The following is a 24,176-nucleotide window of genomic DNA, read 5'->3' as shown; positions in this document are numbered from 1 at the left end:
GCAGCATATCAAGGGGACAGCGCATACCAAGGGGACAGCAAACTGAGCAGCATACCAAGGGGACAGCACGCTGAGCAATATACCAAGGGGACAGCACGCTGAGCAGCATACCAAGGGGACAGCGCATACAAAGGGGACAGCACTCCAAGCAGCATACCAAGGGGACAGCACGCTGAGCAGCATACCAAGGGGACAGCACGCCGAGCAGCATACCAAGGGGACAGCACTCAGAGAAGCATACCAAGGGGACAGCACACTGAGCAGCATACCAAGGGGAGAGCACACAGTGCAGCATACCAAGGGGAAAGAACTCTGAGAAGCATACCAAGGGGACAGCACTTCGAGAAGCATACCAAGGGGACAGCACGCCGAGCAGCATACCAAGGGGACAGCACGCCGAGCAGCATACCAAGGGGACAGCCCTCTGAGAAGCATACCAAAGGGACAGCACGCTGAGCAGCATACCAAGGGGACAGCACCCTGAGCAGCATACCAAGGGGACAGCACTTCGAGAAGCATACCAAGGGGACAGCACGCCGAGCAGCATACCAAGGGGACAGCACGCCGAGCAGCATACCAAGGTGACAGCACTCTGAGAAGCATACCAAAGCATACCAAGGGGACAGCATGCCGAGCAGCATACCAAGGGGACAGCACTCTGAGAAGCATACCAAAGGGACAACACGCTGCGCAGCATACCAAGGGGACAGCACTCTGAGAAGCATAACAAGGGGACAGCACGCCGAGCAGCATACCAAGGGGAAAGAACGCAGACAAGCATTCCAAGGGGACAGCACTCTGAGCAGCATACCAAGGGGACAGCACACTGAGCAGCATACCAAGGGGACAGCATTCTGAGCAGCATACCAAGGGGACAGCACCCTGAGCAGCATACCGAGGGGACAGCACACTGAGCAGCTTACCAAGGGGACAGCACACTGAGCACCATACCAAGGGGACAGCAAACTGAGCAAAAAACCAAGGGGACAGCACACTGAGCAGCTTACCAAGGGGACAGCACATTGAGCAGCTTACCAAGGGGACAGCACACTGAGCATCATACCAAGGGGACAGCACACTGAGCAGCATACCAAGGGGACAGCACACTGAGAAGCATACCAAGGGGACAGCACGCCGAGTAGCATACCAAGGAAACAGCACTCTGAGAAGCATACCAAGGGGACAGCACGCTTAGCAGCATACCAAGGGGACAGCACACAGAGCAGCATTCCAAGGGGACAGCACTCTGAGCAGCATACCAAGGGGACAGTACACTGAGCAGCATACCAAGGGGACAGCACACTGAGCCGCATACCAAGGGGACAGCACACTGAGCAGCATACCAAGGGGACAGCATGCTGAGCAGCATACCGAGGGGACTGCACACTGAGCAGCATACCGAGGGGACAGCATGCCAAGCAGCATACCGAGGGGACAGCTCGCCGAGCAGCATACCAATGGGACAGCACTCTGAGAAGCATACCAAAGCATATCAAGGGGACAGCACGCCGAGCAGCATACCAAGGGGACAGCACTCTGAGAAGCATACCAAAGGGACAGCACGCCGAGCAGCATACCAAGGGGACAGCACTCTGAGAAGCATACCAAAGGGACAGCACGCTGAGCAGCATACCAAGGGGACAGCACTCTGAGAAGCATACCAAGGGGACAGCACTCTGAGATGCATACCAAGGGGACAGCACACCGAGCAGCATACCAAGGGGACAGCACGCCGAGCAGCATACCAAGGGGACAGCACGCCGAGCAGCATACCAAGGGGACAGCACACTGAGCAGCATTCCAAGGGGACAGCACTCTGAGCAGCATACCGAGGGGACAGCACTCTGAGCAGCATACCGAGGGGACAGCACTCTGAGCAGCATACCGAGGGGACAGCACGCTGAGCAGCATACCGAGGGGACAGCACGCTGAGCAACATACCAAGGGGACAGCACGCTGAGCAATATACCAAGGGGACAGCACGCTGAGCAGCATACCAAGGGGACAGCGCATACCAAGGGGACAGCACACTGAGCAGCATACCAAGGGGACAGCACGCTGAGCAATATACCAAGGGGACAGCACGCTGAGCAGCATACCAAGGGGACAGCGCATACAAAGGGGACAGCACTCCAAGCAGCATACCAAGGGGACAGCACGCTGAGCAGCATACCAAGGGGACAGCACGCCGAGCAGCATACCAAGGGGACAGCACTCAGAGAAGCATACCAAGGGGACAGCACACTGAGCAGCATACCAAGGGGAGAGCACACAGTGCAGCATACCAAGGGGACAGAACTCTGAGAAGCATACCAAGGGGACAGCACTTCGAGAAGCATACCAAGGGGACAGCACGCCGAGCAGCATACCAAGGGGACAGCGCGCCGAGCAGCATACCAAGGGGACAGCCCTCTGAGAAGCATACCAAAGGGACAGCACGCTGAGCAGCATACCAAGGGGACAGCACCCTGAGCAGCATACCAAGGGGACAGCACTTCGAGAAGCATACCAAGGGGACAGCACGCCGAGCAGCATACCAAGGGGACAGCATGCCGAGCAGCATACCAAGGTGACAGCACTCTGAGAAGCATACCAAAGCATACCAAGGGGACAGCACGCCGAGCAGCATACCAAGGGGACAGCACTCTGAGTAGCATACCAAAGGGACAGCACGCTGCGCAGCATACCAAGGGGACAGCACTCTGAGAAGCATAACAAGGGGACAGCACGCCGAGCAGCATACCAAGGGGACAGAACGCAGACAAGCATTCCAAGGGGACAGCACTCTGAGCAGCATACCAAGGGGACAGCACACTGAGCAGCATCCCAAGGGGACAGCATTCTGAGCAGCATACCAAGGGGACAGCACCCTGAGCAGCATACCGAGGGGACAGCACACTGAGCAGCTTACCAAGGGGACAGCACACTGAGCACCATACCAAGGGGACAGCAAACTGAGCAAAATACCAAGGGGACAGCACACTGAGCAGCTTACCAAGGGGACAGCACACTGAGCAGCTTACCAAGGGGACAGCACACTGAGCATCATACCAAGGGGACAGCACACTGAGCAGCATACCAAGGGGACAGCACACTGAGCAGCATACAAAGGGGACAGCACACGAGCAGCATACCAAGGGACAGCACACTGAGCAGCATACCAAGGGACAGCACACTGAGCAACATACCAAGGGGACAGCACACTGAGCAGCATACCAAGGGGACAGAACACTGAGCAGCATACCAAGGGGACAGCACGCTGAGCAGCATACCAAGGGGACAGCACGCTGAGCAGCATACCAAGGGGACAGCATGCTGAGCAGCATACCGAGGGGACAGCACTCTGAGCAGCATACCGAGGGGACAGCACTCTGAGCAGCATACCGAGGGGACAGCACACGGAGCAGCATACCGAGGGGACAGCACGCTGAGCAGCAAACCGAGGGGACAGCACGCTGAGCAGCATACTGAGGGGACAGCACGCTGAGCAGCATACCGAGGGGACACCACTCTGAGCAGCATACCGAGGGGACAGCACGCCGAGCAGCATACCGAGGGGACAGCACGCTGACCAGCATACCGAGGGGACAGCACTCGGAGCAGCATACCGAGGGGACAGCACTCTGAGCAGCATACCGAGGGGACAGCACACTGAGCAGCATACCGAGGGGATAGCACGCTGAGCAGCATACCGAGGGGACAGCACGCTGAGCAGCTTACCGAGGGGACAGCACGCTGAGCAGCTTACCGAGGGGACAGCACGCTGAGCATCATACCGAGGGGACAGCACGCGGAGCAGCATACCGAGGGGACAGCACGCTGAGCAGCATACCAAGGGGACAGCACGCTGAGCAATATAACAAGGGGACAGCATGCTGAGCAGCATACCGAGGGGACAGCACGCTGAGCAGCATACCGAGGGGACAGCACACGGAGCAGCAAACCAAGGGGACAGCACGCCGAGCAGCATACCAAGGGGACAGCACTCTGAGAAGCATACCAAAGGGACAGCACGCTGAGCAGCATACAAAGGGACAGCACTCTGAGAAGCATACCAAGGGGACAGCACGCCGAGCAGCATGCCAAGGGGACAGCACGCTGAGCAGCATGCCAAGGGGACAGCACCCTGAGCAGCATGCCAAGGGGACAGCAAGCTGAGCAGCATACCAAGGGGACAGCACGCTGAGCAGCATACCAAGGGGTCAGCACACTGAGCAATATACCAAGGGGACAGCACACTGAGCAGCATACCAAGGGGACAGCACGCTGAGCAGCATACCAAGGGGACAGCACATGGAGCAGCATACCAAGTGGACAGCACGCCGAGCAGCATACCAAGGGGACAGCACTCTGAGAGGCATACCAAAAGGACAGCACGCTGAGCAGCATACCAAGGGGACAGCACGCTGAGCAGCATACCAAGGGGAAAGCACTCTGAGAAGCATACCAAAGGGACAGCACGCTGAGCATTATACCAAGGGGACAGCACTCTGAGAAGCATACCAAGGGGACAGCACACTGAGCAGCATACCAAGGGGACAGCACTCCGAGAAGCATACCAAGGGGACAGCATGCCGAGCAGCATACCAAGGGGACAGCACACTGAGCAGGATACCGAGGGGACATAACACTGAGCAGCATACCAAGGGGACAGCACTCTGAGAAGCATACCAAAGGGACAGCACGCCAAGCAGCATAGCAAGGGGACAGCACTCTGAGAAGCATACCAAAGGGACAGCACGCTGAGCAGCATACCAAGGGGACAGCTCTCTGAGAAGCATACCAAGGGGACAGCACGCCGAGCAGCATACCAAGGGGACAGCACGCTGAGCAGCATTCCAAGGGGACAGCACTCTGAGCAGCATACCAAGGGGACAGCACACTGAGCAGCATACCAAGGGGACAGCACACAGAGCAGCATACCAAGGGGACAGCACACTGAGCAGCATACCAAGGGGACTGCACTCTGAGCAGCATACCAAGGGGACAGCACACTGAGCAGCATACCAAGGGGACAGCACGCTGAGCAGCATACCAAGGGGACAGCACACAGAGCCGTTTTCCAAGGGGACAGCACGCTGAGCAGCATATCGAGGGGACAGCACGCTGAGCAATATACCAAGGGGACAGCACGCTGAGCAGCATACCAAGGGGACAGCACACAGAGCCGTATACCAAGGGGACAGCACGCTGAGCAACATACCAAGGGGACAGCACGCTGAGCAATATACCAAGGGGACAGCACGCTGAGCAGCATACCAAGGGGACAGCGCATACCAAGGGGACAGCACTCCGAGAAGCATACCAAGTGGACAGCACTCTGAGAAGCATACCAAAACATACCAAGGGGACAGCACGCCGAGCAGCATACCAAGGGGACAGCACTCTGAGAAGCATACCAAAGGGACAGCACGCCGAGCAGCATACCAAGGGGACAGCACTCTGAGAAGCATACCAAAGGGACAGCACGCTGAGCAGCATACCAAGGGGACAGCACTCTGAGAAGCATACCAAGGGGACAGCACTCTGAGATGCATACCAAGGGGACAGCACACCGAGCAGCATACCAAGGGGACAGCACGCCGAGCAGCATACCAAGGGGACAGCACGCCGAGCAGCATACCAAGGGGACAGCACACTGAGCAGCATTCCAAGGGGACAGCACTCTGAGCAGCATACCGAGGGGACAGCACTCTGAGCAGCATACCGAGGGGACAGCACTCTGAGCAGCATACCGAGGGGACAGCACGCTGAGCAGCATACCGAGGGGACAGCACGCTGAGCAACATACCAAGGGGACAGCACGCTGAGCAATATACCAAGGGGACAGCACGCTGAGCAGCATACCAAGGGGACAGCGCATACCAAGGGGACAGCACACTGAGCAGCATACCAAGGGGACAGCACGCTGAGCAATATACCAAGGGGACAGCACGCTGAGCAGCATACCAAGGGGACAGCGCATACAAAGGGGACAGCACTCCAAGCAGCATACCAAGGGGACAGCACGCTGAGCAGCATACCAAGGGGACAGCACGCCGAGCAGCATACCAAGGGGACAGCACTCAGAGAAGCATACCAAGGGGACAGCACACTGAGCAGCATACCAAGGGGAGAGCACACAGTGCAGCATACCAAGGGGACAGAACTCTGAGAAGCATACCAAGGGGACAGCACTTCGAGAAGCATACCAAGGGGACAGCACGCCGAGCAGCATACCAAGGGGACAGCGCGCCGAGCAGCATACCAAGGGGACAGCCCTCTGAGAAGCATACCAAAGGGACAGCACGCTGAGCAGCATACCAAGGGGACAGCACCCTGAGCAGCATACCAAGGGGACAGCACTTCGAGAAGCATACCAAGGGGACAGCACGCCGAGCAGCATACCAAGGGGACAGCATGCCGAGCAGCATACCAAGGTGACAGCACTCTGAGAAGCATACCAAAGCATACCAAGGGGACAGCACGCCGAGCAGCATACCAAGGGGACAGCACTCTGAGTAGCATACCAAAGGGACAGCACGCTGCGCAGCATACCAAGGGGACAGCACTCTGAGAAGCATAACAAGGGGACAGCACGCCGAGCAGCATACCAAGGGGACAGAACGCAGACAAGCATTCCAAGGGGACAGCACTCTGAGCAGCATACCAAGGGGACAGCACACTGAGCAGCATCCCAAGGGGACAGCATTCTGAGCAGCATACCAAGGGGACAGCACCCTGAGCAGCATACCGAGGGGACAGCACACTGAGCAGCTTACCAAGGGGACAGCACACTGAGCACCATACCAAGGGGACAGCAAACTGAGCAAAATACCAAGGGGACAGCACACTGAGCAGCTTACCAAGGGGACAGCACACTGAGCAGCTTACCAAGGGGACAGCACACTGAGCATCATACCAAGGGGACAGCACACTGAGCAGCATACCAAGGGGACAGCACACTGAGCAGCATACAAAGGGGACAGCACACGAGCAGCATACCAAGGGACAGCACACTGAGCAGCATACCAAGGGACAGCACACTGAGCAACATACCAAGGGGACAGCACACTGAGCAGCATACCAAGGGGACAGAACACTGAGCAGCATACCAAGGGGACAGCACGCTGAGCAGCATACCAAGGGGACAGCACGCTGAGCAGCATACCAAGGGGACAGCATGCTGAGCAGCATACCGAGGGGACAGCACTCTGAGCAGCATACCGAGGGGACAGCACTCTGAGCAGCATACCGAGGGGACAGCACACGGAGCAGCATACCGAGGGGACAGCACGCTGAGCAGCAAACCGAGGGGACAGCACGCTGAGCAGCATACTGAGGGGACAGCACGCTGAGCAGCATACCGAGGGGACACCACTCTGAGCAGCATACCGAGGGGACAGCACGCCGAGCAGCATACCGAGGGGACAGCACGCTGACCAGCATACCGAGGGGACAGCACTCGGAGCAGCATACCGAGGGGACAGCACTCTGAGCAGCATACCGAGGGGACAGCACACTGAGCAGCATACCGATGGGATAGCACGCTGAGCAGCATACCGAGGGGACAGCACGCTGAGCAGCTTACCGAGGGGACAGCACGCTGAGCAGCTTACCGAGGGGACAGCACGCTGAGCATCATACCGAGGGGACAGCACGCGGAGCAGCATACCGAGGGGACAGCACGCTGAGCAGCATACCAAGGGGACAGCACGCTGAGCAATATAACAAGGGGACAGCATGCTGAGCAGCATACCGAGGGGACAGCACGCTGAGCAGCATACCGAGGGGACAGCACACGGAGCAGCAAACCAAGGGGACAGCACGCCGAGCAGCATACCAAGGGGACAGCACTCTGAGAAGCATACCAAAGGGACAGCACGCTGAGCAGCATACAAAGGGACAGCACTCTGAGAAGCATACCAAGGGGACAGCACGCCGAGCAGCATGCCAAGGGGACAGCACGCTGAGCAGCATGCCAAGGGGACAGCACCCTGAGCAGCATGCCAAGGGGACAGCAAGCTGAGCAGCATACCAAGGGGACAGCACGCTGAGCAGCATACCAAGGGGTCAGCACACTGAGCAATATACCAAGGGGACAGCACACTGAGCAGCATACCAAGGGGACAGCACGCTGAGCAGCATACCAAGGGGACAGCACATGGAGCAGCATACCAAGTGGACAGCACGCCGAGCAGCATACCAAGGGGACAGCACTCTGAGAGGCATACCAAAAGGACAGCACGCTGAGCAGCATACCAAGGGGACAGCACGCTGAGCAGCATACCAAGGGGAAAGCACTCTGAGAAGCATACCAAAGGGACAGCACGCTGAGCATTATACCAAGGGGACAGCACTCTGAGAAGCATACCAAGGGGACAGCACACTGAGCAGCATACCAAGGGGACAGCACTCCGAGAAGCATACCAAGGGGACAGCATGCCGAGCAGCATACCAAGGGGACAGCACACTGAGCAGGATACCGAGGGGACATAACACTGAGCAGCATACCAAGGGGACAGCACTCTGAGAAGCATACCAAAGGGACAGCACGCCAAGCAGCATAGCAAGGGGACAGCACTCTGAGAAGCATACCAAAGGGACAGCACGCTGAGCAGCATACCAAGGGGACAGCTCTCTGAGAAGCATACCAAGGGGACAGCACGCCGAGCAGCATACCAAGGGGACAGCACGCTGAGCAGCATTCCAAGGGGACAGCACTCTGAGCAGCATACCAAGGGGACAGCACACTGAGCAGCATACCAAGGGGACAGCACACAGAGCAGCATACCAAGGGGATAGCACACTGAGCAGCTTACCAAGGGGACAGCACACTGAGCAGCATACCAAGGGGACTGCACTCTGAGCAGCATACCAAGGGGACAGCACACTGAGCAGCATACCAAGGGGACAGCACGCTGAGCAGCATACCAAGGGGACAGCACACAGAGCCGTTTTCCAAGGGGACAGCACGCTGAGCAGCATATCGAGGGGACAGCACGCTGAGCAATATACCAAGGGGACAGCACGCTGAGCAGCATACCAAGGGGACAGCACACAGAGCCGTATACCAAGGGGACAGCACGCTGAGCAACATACCAAGGGGACAGCACGCTGAGCAATATACCAAGGGGACAGCACGCTGAGCAGCATACCAAGGGGACAGCGCATACCAAGGGGACAGCACTCCGAGAAGCATACCAAGTGGACAGCACTCTGAGAAGCATACCAAAACATACCAAGGGGACAGCACGCCGAGCAGCATACCAAGGGGACAGCACTCTGAGAAGCATACCAAAGGGACAGCACGCCGAGCAGCATACCAAGGGGACAGCACTCTGAGAAGCATACCAAAGGGACAGCACGCTGAGCAGCATACCAAGGGGACAGCACTCTGAGAAGCATACCAAGGGGACAGCACTCTGAGATGCATACCAAGGGGACAGCACACCGAGCAGCATACCAAGGGGACAGCACGCCGAGCAGCATACCAAGGGGACAGCACGCCGAGCAGCATACCAAGGGGACAGCACACTGAGCAGCATTCCAAGGGGACAGCACTCTGAGCAGCATACCGAGGGGACAGCACTCTGAGCAGCATACCGAGGGGACAGCACTCTGAGCAGCATACCGAGGGGACAGCACGCTGAGCAGCATACCGAGGGGACAGCACGCTGAGCAACATACCAAGGGGACAGCACGCTGAGCAATATACCAAGGGGACAGCACGCTGAGCAGCATACCAAGGGGACAGCGCATACCAAGGGGACAGCACACTGAGCAGCATACCAAGGGGACAGCACGCTGAGCAATATACCAAGGGGACAGCACGCTGAGCAGCATACCAAGGGGACAGCGCATACAAAGGGGACAGCACTCCAAGCAGCATACCAAGGGGACAGCACGCTGAGCAGCATACCAAGGGGACAGCACGCCGAGCAGCATACCAAGGGGACAGCACTCAGAGAAGCATACCAAGGGGACAGCACACTGAGCAGCATACCAAGGGGAGAGCACACAGTGCAGCATACCAAGGGGACAGAACTCTGAGAAGCATACCAAGGGGACAGCACTTCGAGAAGCATACCAAGGGGACAGCACGCCGAGCAGCATACCAAGGGGACAGCGCGCCGAGCAGCATACCAAGGGGACAGCCCTCTGAGAAGCATACCAAAGGGACAGCACGCTGAGCAGCATACCAAGGGGACAGCACCCTGAGCAGCATACCAAGGGGACAGCACTTCGAGAAGCATACCAAGGGGACAGCACGCCGAGCAGCATACCAAGGGGACAGCACGCCGAGCAGCATACCAAGGTGACAGCACTCTGAGAAGCATACCAAAGCATACCAAGGGGACAGCACGCCGAGCAGCATACCAAGGGGACAGCACTCTGAGTAGCATACCAAAGGGACAGCACGCTGCGCAGCATACCAAGGGGACAGCACTCTGAGAAGCATAACAAGGGGACAGCACGCCGAGCAGCATACCAAGGGGACAGAACGCAGACAAGCATTCCAAGGGGACAGCACTCTGAGCAGCATACCAAGGGGACAGCACACTGAGCAGCATACCAAGGGGACAGCATTCTGAGCAGCATACCAAGGGGACAGCACCCTGAGCAGCATACCGAGGGGACAGCACACTGAGCAGCTTACCAAGGGGACAGCACACTGAGCACCATACCAAGGGGACAGCAAACTGAGCAAAATACCAAGGGGACAGCACACTGAGCAGCTTACCAAGGGGACAGCACACTGAGCAGCTTACCAAGGGGACAGCACACTGAGCATCATACCAAGGGGACAGCACACTGAGCAGCATACCAAGGGGACAGCACACTGAGCAGCATACAAAGGGGACAGCACACGAGCAGCATACCAAGGGACAGCACACTGAGCAGCATACCAAGGGACAGCACACTGAGCAACATACCAAGGGGACAGCACACTGAGCAGCATACCAAGGGGACAGAACACTGAGCAGCATACCAAGGGGACAGCACGCTGAGCAGCATACCAAGGGGACAGCACGCTGAGCAGCATACCAAGGGGACAGCACGCTGAGCAGCATACCGAGGGGACAGCACTCTGAGCAGCATACCGAGGGGACAGCACTCTGAGCAGCATACCGAGGGGACAGCACACGGAGCAGCATACCGAGGGGACAGCACGCTGAGCAGCAAACCGAGGGGACAGCACGCTGAGCAGCATACTGAGGGGACAGCACGCTGAGCAGCATACCGAGGGGACACCACTCTGAGCAGCATACCGAGGGGACAGCACGCCGAGCAGCATACCGAGGGGACAGCACGCTGACCAGCATACCGAGGGGACAGCACTCGGAGCAGCATACCGAGGGGACAGCACTCTGAGCAGCATACCGAGGGGACAGCACACTGAGCAGCATACCGAGGGGATAGCACGCTGAGCAGCATACCGAGGGGACAGCACGCTGAGCAGCTTACCGAGGGGACAGCACGCTGAGCAGCTTACCGAGGGGACAGCACGCTGAGCATCATACCGAGGGGACAGCACGCGGAGCAGCATACCGAGGGGACAGCACGCTGAGCAGCATACCAAGGGGACAGCACGCTGAGCAATATAACAAGGGGACAGCATGCTGAGCAGCAAACCAAGTGGACAGCACGCCGAGCAGCATACCAAAGGGACAGCACGCTGAGCAGCATACAAAGGGACAGCACTCTGAGAAGCATACCAAGGGGACAGCACGCCGAGCAGCATGCCAAGGGGACAGCACGCTGAGCAGCATGCCAAGGGGACAGCACCCTGAGCAGCATGCCAAGGGGACAGCAAGCTGAGCAGCATACCAAGGGGACAGCACGCTGAGCAGCATACCAAGGGGTCAGCACACTGAGCAATATACCAAGGGGACAGCACACTGAGCAGCATACCAAGGGGACAGCACGCTGAGCAGCATACCAAGGGGACAGCACATGGAGCAGCATACCAAGTGGACAGCACGCCGAGCAGCATACCAAGGGGACAGCACTCTGAGAGGCATACCAAAAGGACAGCACGCTGAGCAGCATACCAAGGGGACAGCACGCTGAGCAGCATACCAAGGGGAAAGCACTCTGAGAAGCATACCAAAGGGACAGCACGCTGAGCATTATACCAAGGGGACAGCACTCTGAGAAGCATACCAAGGGGACAGCACACTGAGCAGCATACCAAGGGGACAGCACTCCGAGAAGCATACCAAGGGGACAGCATGCCGAGCAGCATACCAAGGGGACAGCACACTGAGCAGGATACCGAGGGGACATCACACTGAGCAGCATACCAAGGGGACAGCACTCTGAGAAGCATACCAAAGGGACAGCACGCCAAGCAGCATAGCAAGGGGACAGCACTCTGAGAAGCATACCAAAGGGACAGCACGCTGAGCAGCATACCAAGGGGACAGCTCTCTGAGAAGCATACCAAGGGGACAGCACGCCGAGCAGCATACCAAGGGGACAGCACGCTGAGCAGCATTCCAAGGGGACAGCACTCTGAGCAGCATACCAAGGGGACAGCACACTGAGCAGCATACCAAGGGGACAGCACACAGAGCAACATACCAAGGGGATAGCACACTGAGCAGCTTACCAAGGGGACAGCACACTGAGCAGCATACCAAGGGGACTGCACTCTGAGCAGCATACCAAGGGGACAGCACACTGAGCAGCATACCAAGGGGACAGCACGCTGAGCAGCATACCAAGGGGACAGCACACAGAGCCGTTTTCCAAGGGGACAGCACGCTGAGCAGCATATCGAGGGGACAGCACGCTGAGCAATATACCAAGGGGACAGCACGCTGAGCAGCATACCAAGGGGACAGCACACAGAGCCGTATACCAAGGGGACAGCACGCTGAGCAACATACCAAGGGGACAGCACGCTGAGCAATATACCAAGGGGACAGCACGCTGAGCAGCATACCAAGGGGACAGCGCATACCAAGGGGACAGCACTCCGAGAAGCATACCAAGTGGACAGCACTCTGAGAAGCATACCAAAACATACCAAGGGGACAGCACGCCGAGCAGCATACCAAGGGGACAGCACTCTGAGAAGCATACCAAAGGGACAGCACGCTGAGCAACATACCAAGGGGACAGCTCACGGAGCAGCATACCAAGGAGACAGCACGCTGAGCAGCATACCAAGGGGACAGCACACGGAGCAGCATACCAAGGGGACTGCACGCTGAGCAGCATACCAAGGGGACAGCACTCTGAGCAGCTTACCAAGGGGACAGCACGCTGAGCAGCATACCAAGGGGACAACACGCTGAGCAGCATACCAAGGGGACAGCACACTGAGCAGCATACCAAGGGGACAGCACACTGAGCAGCATACCAAGGGGACAGCCCGCTGAGCAGCATACCAAGGGGACAGCACGCTGAGCAGCATACCAAGGGGACAGCACGCTGAGCAGCATACCAAGGGGACAGCACGCTGAGCAGCATACCAAGGGGACAGCACGCTGAGCAGCATACCAAGGGGACAGCACGCTGAGCAGCATACCAAGGGGACAGCACGCTGAGCAGCATACCAAGGGGACAGCACACGGAGCAGCATACCAAGGGGACAGCACGCTGAGCAGCTTACCAAGGGGACAGCACACTGAGCAGCATACCAAGGGGACAGCACACTGAGCAGCATACCAAGGGGACAATAAGCTGAGCAGCATACCAAGGGGACAGCACGCTGAGCAGCATACCAAGGGGACAGCACACTGAGCAGCATTCCAAGGGGACAGCACGCTGAGCAGCATACCAAGGGGACAGCAAACGGAGCAGCATACCAAGGGGACAGCACGCTGAGCAGCATACCAAGGGGACAGCACACCGAGCAGCATACCAAGGGGACAGCACACCGAGCAGCATACCAAGGGGACAGCACACCGAGCAGCATACCAAGGGGACAGCATACTGAGCAGCCTACCAAGGTGACAGCACGCTGAGCAGCTTAACATGTATGATAAGGGATCACCATGGTGAGCTGTATGATAAGGGATCAATATGGGGAGCTGTATGATAAGGGATCACCATGGGGAGCTGTATGATAAGGGATCACCATGGGGAGCTGTATGAGAAGGGATCACCATGGGAAGATGTATGTTAAGAGGTCACAATGGGAGCAATATGCTCTGGGTCACTACAAGAAATTATTAGGTGTTACCACAAGAAGCTGAATGGTAAAATCATGGGGAACTTTTTGCTAAGGAATCAACTGGTTGTTATTTGCTAAGGGGTCACCTTTTAAGGACTGTATGCAAATGGGACACCGTAGAAAGCTGTATGCTAAGTGATCACTACTAGAATCTGCATGATAAGGGATCATCATGGGGAACTGTTTGCTATGGTTGTCAGGAATGGAGACTCAGGACTGTTCAGTAACTCAGGTACTTGCTCACTGATTGTACAGGAGGTTTGCAGTAGAGATGGTTGTATATAACTCCTTCTCATAGGTTGAATAAGCAACACAGCAATATATGTGGGTGTTATCAGAGAGCAAAAACTGAGAGTAGAACTTATGGTAGATACTGTATTGCAATCAGATTGGATCCTGACTCCCCACCTGGTATTAGAGTGAGACCAGACCTAGAAAATACACATATACTGTAATTAGACCAGACTTGAAGAATATACTGGAGCCGGAGTTGTCAGAGAGACAAGCACAACTAGCATGGGAGCTAGAAACAGAGCAAGTGCCAGCGTCAAAGTTCAGGCACTGGACCGAGCAAGCCAAGATATAGCCGACTGATGGTGTGAACAAAACAAGCGGGATGTGGAGTCTGACATCATCATTAGTAGACGCGGCCGCGATACATGTGGCACCAAGCTCCAAGCTGGCCCAGGGAGGACTACGGCATCTTAGGGACTAACCTCACCATGTTAAGCACTCAATCCAGTCTCCCTTTAATTTATCACTATATTTATTATTGAGTAGCTCCCATATTCTGATTTCAGTGCATATAACCTCCTCCATTCTAACTTGGTATAAGAAAGTGAAACGCTCTTAATAAGAGAGTTGTAACAGTTTCCTTTCTCCAATTGTGTATGTAGTATACACTATTATCAACAGGGCTATATTAAAACCAGTGCTGTTATGTGAAAAAAGCCGAAATTTCTGCTTAAAACTAATAGGGCATATGTGTAACATCTTAAGTGAGAGAAATAAAGATATCTAGAGCCAGGTTACTTGCAGTGCCTGCACCCACCGCATAGTGTGTGACAGAGGCTGTGGAGTGCAGAGATGTCTGGATCAGATGATAGAGTGGAAACAGTATGAATGACCACCGGACCTATGCTCGGTGGTTCAAATCCCAACAGTGGATGTCCGATGGAGGAGATCCTGACAAGGTAAGTATTTTACCTATTCCTACCCCTCCCCCCTTAACCCTCCCATAGGGGTGCCTAAACCTAGCCTCCCCCCTAGTGCCTAACTGTAATCCCCCCTGTAAGTGCCTTAACCTAACCCACCCTTCCCCGCAGCCTAAACCTAACCCTCCCGGGGAGGGGGTGCCTAACCCTAACCTCCCCCCAGGGATGTCTATCCCTAACCCCTGTTCTTCTAGCCTATCCCTAACCATAAGGGGTGGCTAACCATAAGTCCCCCTGGGAACACCAAAATTTAACCCCCCCCCCGTGCGACTGTCCATGCCTGCCGCCCGGCTTACCTTACCATTCGGTATGCCAGGCGTCGAGCTCCCGGCATAGGGATAATGATAGGTGTCGTTATTTTGATGCCTGCCATTAGTACCCTGTAGGGATTAGACAGTCAGGAAGCCGGCGGTCGGCATTGCGACCGTCAACTTCCTGACTGCATCCCAATAGAGCAGCTAGTACAAGAAAGTGTGGTGGTGGGAGTCAGATCCATGACCCCATATTTAGTTGCTAGGAACCCAGCAGTGCTGATTGGAGCCAGGGGATTTTACACATTTCATCATGTGGCAGCTTAGTCATATGTTAACTTACCAGATCAGAACTCCTTTCAGAGCATATTCAGGAAAGGAGTTTGGCTGATTGCCAAGGGTTCTAGCCAATCAAGGGTGCTGATAATGCTTTAATTAGCCTGTGGCCAAATAGAAGGATGGACAGTTGCCATATGTACTTGCCAATCAAAAAGTGCAGAGAATGCACCAAACAGGAGCTTGAAATTTCTGGTGGAAAGGACTGGGGGCCAATATCTGTGTGCAATGTGACAGCACCAGTGTCATGTACATACAGTAGTTGTGATCAAAACAAAAGGGAATACCTGCACCAAACTTAGTCATATGATCAGTATTGATTATTTTTGATATAATATACCAACATAACTAAAGTTAAGGTAAAACTATACCATGTTATATAAATCTTAATTGTTGGTGGTGCTCCCCAGGGCTTATATTCATAGAGTATATGGGTAGGTTTTGACAAGCTAGCAAAACAAAAAAGAGTGGGGGCACTCTTATAGCGTTTGAATTAAAATATTTATATTTAATAGATATGCATTAAAAAGTTATGCATACACGTATAAAAGACACACATAGAGAAAACACGGAAAAAACACACAGAAAAATTTTGGGCGAAAATATTAGCCACACTGCTCAAATGCAGGTGTAGATAAAACATTGATTTGGCACAAATAATAAAGTTATTATGTATAGAATACAACACAGTACTCACAGGTAACCAAAAAGAAAATATATACTTGCAATGCCAAATTTATAGACAAATGCTTAGCTGACCATCAAGAGTGTTGTCAATAGGCTTGGAATCTGCATTTTAAGGCATAGTGACCACTGAAATTGGGTTCTAAGGAGTTTGCACTGTGATTAATAGGAGACCGTAACACACTGCTCAAGGAAGAGAGTGGTTTATGTGGGGGCACATGTTGCCCCCATTGCTGTCCCTGTTATTTGAAAATAACAACAGAAGGAATGTAGTGTAGGCCAAGTATAGAGCAGAAAATACAGTTGTGAGACCATAATGAAGTCGAATTCAAAGGAAGGCAGCATATTTTATGTGACAAACCAGGGATCATAACTAGGAACAAGGGAAAAGTTTGACACTGCAGATATTTGTAAAATCTATTAAAATCACACAGTCTTTGTAGGCTCCCGGATAGAGTGAGATGTGTCTGGACATGCGTAATGATATAATTTCCTCCAGCGCAATAGGGTGCTACCAAGCGCCATAAGTTGCTCATGTGCTACCACAGAGAAACCTAATTGGTCGGCCACAAAAGCAAAATGCATCCAAAAATTTCAAAAATATATCCAGCACAAAACAGTGATACTGTACAGGTAATTCATTATTTAAAAAAAAAAATTAGATTTAAGAAAAAAAGATCAGAAGGGAACAGTGTTGATGTGATGAACGATGCATGTGAACACGCGATTGTACATTCACATCAGAAGATAAGGATTATATGTTGTTCCAATTTACCTCAACATTACAAATCGTCCAATATATCATCTAATGTGCACCCAGCCTTACTGCTGTACCCACCTGATAGAGGCCCTGAGCCTGCACAGATCAGCCGGCAAACACAAATGTGCTCATGAAGATTTCTGGCTTTTTACCAGTCTACAGCAGCGTGTCTACAGCAGCATGTCTGGCTTTTTACTAGGGGTGAGCGGGTTCGGTTTTACTCGGTTTTACCCGGATCTTTTTATTGGCTATCGCCGATCATGTGTTTTGGATAGCGAATAAAATCGAGCAAAATTTGCGGTAAAGTGGCGATAAGAACCGAGTAAAACCGAGTAAAACCGAACCCGCTCACCCCTACTTTTTACCAGTCTACAGCAGCATGTGCCAGTCATCAGGGTGGTGCTGTGGTGTTCTCACATGGGCACTGGATCTATTGAACTGTGATTGGCTGACTGTAACTGCCCTGCTGATTAAGATATCTACGATATTACCTACATTGGGCATTTCTTAAATAACCCTGTACTAAAATGATACAGAAACGAGTGTTTCCACATGAGTTACAGGACAGATCAGCTTAATATGGGTGAGATATACTAAGCATCGCATCTGCAAAGACGCTCATTCCACTTATTATTGGGTACATCCCTGTGTTAATTATACAGATATGTACCTAGAGTTCCAATTTTAATCACAAAGGACAGCTCTCCTGGTATGAGCTGCCCTTTGCAATAGAGAGATTTCCAGATTTATGACCCAGAAGTTCCTCTGGTGTCCTTCTGCCCATGTGCAGAATGATGCACGAGCCGCAGGGTATATTGGGAGGTATCTGATTGGATCGCTCTCAGTGCATGGTGTGGAAAACAGGCTATAGGCTTCTATTGAGAAAACGCCATATAAAGATAGCATTGTCCACTGAGTCGAAACTCCGGAATGCATCACATTCCAGTGCTTAGTACATATGAGAAATGCGGTCAAACCCCCGAAAACTGCATGCCACCCTATATAACTGCATGCCACCCTATATACCTGCAAGCTACCCTATATAACTGCATGCCACCCTATATAAGCCCATAATAGTGAGGAACTTCCATACTGGTCCAGAACTGAATGGAAATGGAAAACACAGTAAGTGAACATATTGCTTACTGCTAGTTTTAGTAATTGAACAAAGGTACAAAAAAAACATATCACAGCATATATGGCTTATATTTTGTTAAACTACTTCTATTATTATTATTATTATTATTATTATTATTCTTTATAACTCTAATATGTATGTATAGAAATTACTTAGAGAAAACATGCATTATGGGTTATTTACCAGTCTTCAATTCCATTACCTGCAACAACTAAATCTGTACCACGTGCAGATCCAGGGAGAGGACTTCTCAGCATTGTCCTCACCTCACAGCAGTACCGGTTACTGTCAGATGATGTCACATCTCTTATATGTAATGAGAGATCCTCAGGGAAATTGACTAATGACCATCGTCCAGTCATCTGTGTCTTATTCTCCTCCATCCATATATTTAGAATACTATTCTCATAACACAGGACACTTGTTCCCATCCTCCAGATGACCTCTCTTATATAATTAGCAGGTATATTATGAACATAACACGGTATAGTTACATCTTCTCCCACTGTAGCAGGAACAACATCCGTCTGTTCTACTGAGATCTCATCTATAAAATAGTCACATAGACAGAAAGAACTTTAGATATTAGTATTTACCTCCCCCTGTAGGGTGACACAGTGACAGACAGAGAGGAGCTATGAGCCTGTCCCTCCCCCTGCAGGGTGACACAGTGACACAGACAGAAGGGAGCTATGAGCCTGTCCCTCCCCTGCAGGGTGACACAGTGACACAGACAGAAGGGAGCTATGAGCCTGTCCCTCCCCTGCAGGGTGACACAGTGACACAGATAGTAGGGAGCTATGAGTCTGTCCCTCCACCCACTTGGGCAGGGGTTCCCAACCACGGTCCTCAAGGCACACTAACAGTCCAGGTTTTAGGGATAGCCATACTTGAGCACAGGTGACTTAATTAGTACCTCAGTTATTTTTATTTAACCATCTGTGCACAACCATGGATATCACTAAAACCAGGACAGTTAGTGTGCCTTGAGGACCGAGGTTGGGAATCACTGCACTAGGGTGACACAATGACATAGAAGGGAGCTATGATCCTGTCCCGCTGCCCCCCCGCTCCCCACCAGGGTGACAATGACACAGACAGAAGGGACCTATGATTCTGTCCCACCCCCTTCAGGGTCACACTGACACAGACAGATGGGAGCTATAAGCCTGTCCCTCCCCCTGCAGGGTGATACAGTGACATAGACAGAATGGAGCTATGAGCCTGTTCTTCCCCCTGCAGGGGACACAGACAGAAGGGACTTATGAGTCTGTACCTCCACCCACAAAGGCAGGGGTGGGGAACCTTTTTTCTGCCGAGGGCCATTTTGATATATATAACATTATTTGCAGGCCTGGTGCAGGCAATGCCCCCTCCATGTGACATATGGATGCTCTAGATGGTATTGCTGCATATATTCTGGTTGCAGGGTGCCATTCTAGGAACCCTGATAGCAGTGGCGTATCTAGGGCAGGGTGAACGGGGTGTGTGCCCTGGGCGCCGTTGGACCGGCGTCGCGGGGAGCGCCACCGGCCATGGTACCGGCCCACCCGCCCTAGTTAGCCAGTGTAGCGCCGACCGCAGTGAGTGCGGTCAGCGCTACACATTTACACAGGACCGGCGCTAGGCTTCCAGCGCCGGTCCTGTGCTGCACACCTGAGCCCGCTCCCTCCCCATGAGCCATGCCCAATAGCGCCAGGAGGCGGGCTCAGGCTGTGCATAACACACACACAGCGCCGCCAGTGCAGGCAGCGATGCGTGTGTTAAACAGCAGCCAATGAGAGAGACTCTCATTGACTGCTGCAGCACCCACTGCAAGAGCCGGACTTCCGTCCGGCTCCTGCAGTGGGTAATGGGACAAACGTCATGATGTCATGACGTCTGTCCCATAATGCTAAGCGCGCCAGCCCAGGAGGACTGGCGGGCGGGAGCAGCATCACGGACCGGAGCAGCAGCAGTGTGGATTCAGGTAAGTATATATATATTTTTTTAACCTATCTGCACAATGAGGGAGGGGGGTGGCTACTACTGGGGGGACCTCTACTGGGGGTGGGGGCACAACGGGGGAGGGGTGGCTACAACTGGGGGCACCATTATTGGGAGGACCTCTACTCGGGGCACCATTATTGAGAGGACCTCTACTGGGGGGGGCTACTACTGGGGGCACTTAATCAGGAAAGGGGAACCTCTACTGGGACCTACTACTTGGGGGGGAAATTACCACTGGGGGCATTATAAAAGGGGCCTACTACTAAAGGCACTGCACTCGGGGGACCACTACTGGGGGCAATAATAGGAAGGACCACTACAGGGGGCACTGGATAGGGGGGATCACTACTGGGTGCCTGCATAAGGGGACCACTACTGGGAAAACTGCATGGGGGGGACTACTGCTGGGGGCACTATATAAAGGACACTGCATAGGAGGGGACTACTACTGAGGGCACCACATTAAGGGCACTGCATAAGGGAATACCGCTACTGGGTGCACTGCATTGTGGGGACTGCTACTGGTGGTACTGCATAAGGGGGAACACTACATGGGGCACTGCATTTGGGGGGCCACTACTATGGGTACTGAGTAAGGGGAACTAATTGGGGGCTGTATAATGGGGACCACTACTGGGGATACTGTATAAGGGGCACTACTATGGGCCTGCATAAGAGGGACCACAACTGCATACTGGGGGTACTGTATAAGGGGTACTACTGGGGTTAAGGTGCATATGGATAGGAATGTTCAGTGTGAAAATAAAGGGGTGTGTCATGCTGACACGACCCATTTTTAAGTGGCCATGCCCATTTTTTTGCCACGCGCGCACATCAGGGGGGGGCCTCCATTTTCAAATTTGCCCTGGGCTCCAAATACCCTAGTTACACCACTGTCTGATAGCCAGAAAAGGCTAACAAAAAAACTCAGAGGGCCAAACCAAAGATTCCACGGGCCTTATACGGCCCCTGGGCCTGAGGTTCCCCATCCCTGCACTAGTTTGACACAATGAAATAGACAGAAGGGAACTACAGTACGTGTCTGCACCCGCTTGCAGGGTGACACTGACACAGACAGAAGTGAGCTATGATCCTGTCCCTCCCCATGCAGTGTGGCACAGTGACACAGACAGAAGGGAGCTATGATCCTGTCCCTCCCCCTGCAGGGTGACATAGTGACATAGACAGAAGGGAGCTATGAGCCTGTCCCTCCCCCTGCAGGGTGACACAGTGACACAGACAGAAGGGAGCTATGAGCCTGTCTCTCCCCCTGCAGGGTGACACAGTGACACAGATAGAAGGGAGCTATGAGTCTGTCCCTCCCCCTGCAGGGTGACACAGACAGAAGGCAGCTATGAGCCTGTCCCTCCCCCTGTAGGGTGACACAGTGACACAGACTGAAGGGAGCTATGAGCCTGTCTCTCCCCCTGCAGGGTGACATAGTGACATAGACAGATGGGAGCTATGAGCCTGTCCCTCCCCCTGCAGGGTGACACAGACAGAAGGCAGCTATGAGCCTGTCCCTCCCCCTGTAGGGTGACACAGTGACACAGACAATTGGGATATATGAGTTGTGACTGATGAGTTTACCTTTGAAGAATGTAAATGTTCCGGGGAGATTTTGCCACTGTTCTTTTCTTTCTTTGATTCTTTTATTATTTTTTATGTGGACCCGGCAGCAGAACATGGGACCATCTGTCCTCCTCAGGTTCTGGATTCTGATAGTTGCTGTCCTCTGTTTTTTGGGGTTTCCCACCAATGAGATCCGTCCTCTGTAATAATTATGTGTCCAGCCTTCTGTGTGATTGTAAATGAAGTCTCCATTCCCACAGGGGCTGCTGTATCCCTGCTTCCAGTACACACTGACCTCTGTGGAGCTGTCCCAGTCCTTGGGATAACTGAAGTTACATGGAAGAGTCACTGATCCTCTATTCTCCATCAATATTACGCCTGGTTGTTCTGTACAATATGCCTTATGCAGGTCACAATAGGCTCCTCCTAATGGGAGGAAGAATCATTTATTTTCTAAAAATGGATAAAAATTTCTCACATCACAACTTTTAAACTTTTTTTCTTATTGTCACTATTTAGTTTTACTACATTATGGAGCGGATTCTATGCTAGGTGCAGATTTTCCCTCTGAGGGCCCATTGACTAAGACATTTTTCATTTAGTATCAATGTGATACAAACAAAAATGTCACAGGTATTTATCAATATGTACCCCTCCGGCGAGATCTAAAGAAGTCCTCCTCATTGGCAGGGTCCTCTGCTCACCACACTGCCAGTGACAGAATTATGTGTAATGGACTTGCGCAGTGGTTTGTCTGTGCATGTGAATGGCACGTTCACCCAGCGCGGACCCGGCATTGCCTGAAAGACTTCGCTGAAGCCGGAAGCCAGCATCGGTTCCCCATTGACTTTAAAGAAGGCTGCATTGCTTTCGCAATCTTAGATCACCGCTGTTTGTTAAATATAGAAAGGATGACATAACCCCTTTTAGAAAGGGGTTAGGCATTGTTAAGAGATGGGGTCATGAGTATGACCTTCAATGTTAGCAATTATACATCAGTATTATGCCCACCATACTCCCTGATTACACCCATAAGAAACTGCATCTCTATGGATCTGATTAGCCACCAACTTGTCACTACCCAGGATCGCCCAAACAATGTGTGTGTGATACTCTGGGGTTTGTACAGACGCACCACTAGAACCAGGTTCTGGTGTGGGTGTTTTACTCTCTCTTGGCCGAACTTACCGTCTTTGAGGTAGGGCCCACCATGACAGAGAGGCAAGCTTAAGGTTCCCCTATTAACAGACACACGATCAGATGCTTTCTTCTTTGAAAACACAGCTTCTTTTAATTATGCAATAATTAACAGTTCGGATTATATTTGCATAAAATATTTGGCGAAACAACTGATCCAATAAATTAACAAAGGAACATACAATGTTGTCTGCAATGTAGCTAACAAAGGAAAATACACTTGTACAACCTAAACAATTTTCAATCTAAAAGTTATAAATATACAGTGTAGCAAATGACAACACTAGGGGATAAACTTACTAAAAATCGAGTCTTGTCGAGTTAGCCATCTCTGGAGAGATTGGGCATTTTTTCCCACTCGCAAATTTACTAATGTAAAACTCGGGAGAGAAAACTCCATTGTTACGGGAAAATACTGGTGAGTTAGCAAATTCTCTTCAATCAAGCATCAGCTAAACTCGAGAACTGTTTCATTAGTGAAGATAGGATTCGGGAATTTACCAATATTTACCAATATATTTTGTGTATATATATATATTTTTTTTTTTCTTAGCTTTTTAATTACACCTTCACTTATTAACACATAGTTTTTCCTTTCATCTTATATTAACACTTTAGTCTCCCACTGGTGTGCTTTGCTGGGGTGGCTGGCTATCGCCGGCTTTTTTGGGGTTCTGCACCCCAGATTCTGACCAAGTGATAGGGACCTCCGGTATCAGAGACGCCGTGACGCGGCCCGGAGGCTTAGCCATATCTTTGCAAATATATGCAACTGAGATCTCTGAATTATCTACCACCATGTAGTTTTTCAAATCTTATTGCTGATTTCATTCTGAGTGCTGGGGGAATACTTTTTGTTGTTTCTTGT

At 52.8% G+C, this 24,176-nt stretch overlaps 1 protein-coding gene across 1 annotated transcript in view; it reads right to left on the bottom strand.

The window, feature by feature from the left end:
* The window catches only part of LOC148506841 (uncharacterized), a 72,216-nt gene extending 49,687 nt beyond the window's left edge, over positions 1-22,529 (bottom strand). Inside the window, exons 1-2 of the mRNA XM_088446086.1 lie at positions 22,130-22,529; positions 18,753-19,097 (exon numbers count right to left, since the gene is read on the bottom strand). Of these exons, the coding sequence (XP_088302212.1) occupies positions 18,753-19,097; positions 22,130-22,478 (694 nt within the window). The 5' untranslated portion in view covers positions 22,479-22,529. The remainder of the gene's footprint in view (positions 1-18,752; positions 19,098-22,129) is intronic.
* Positions 22,530-24,176: the final 1,647 nt, after the last annotated feature.

This window comes from Taudactylus pleione, unplaced genomic scaffold, assembly GCF_031769625.1.
Source record: "Taudactylus pleione unplaced genomic scaffold, aTauple2 ptg000393l, whole genome shotgun sequence".
NCBI lineage: Eukaryota > Metazoa > Chordata > Amphibia > Anura > Myobatrachidae > Taudactylus > Taudactylus pleione.
This window is presented reverse-complemented; position numbering and strand designations above follow the sequence as displayed.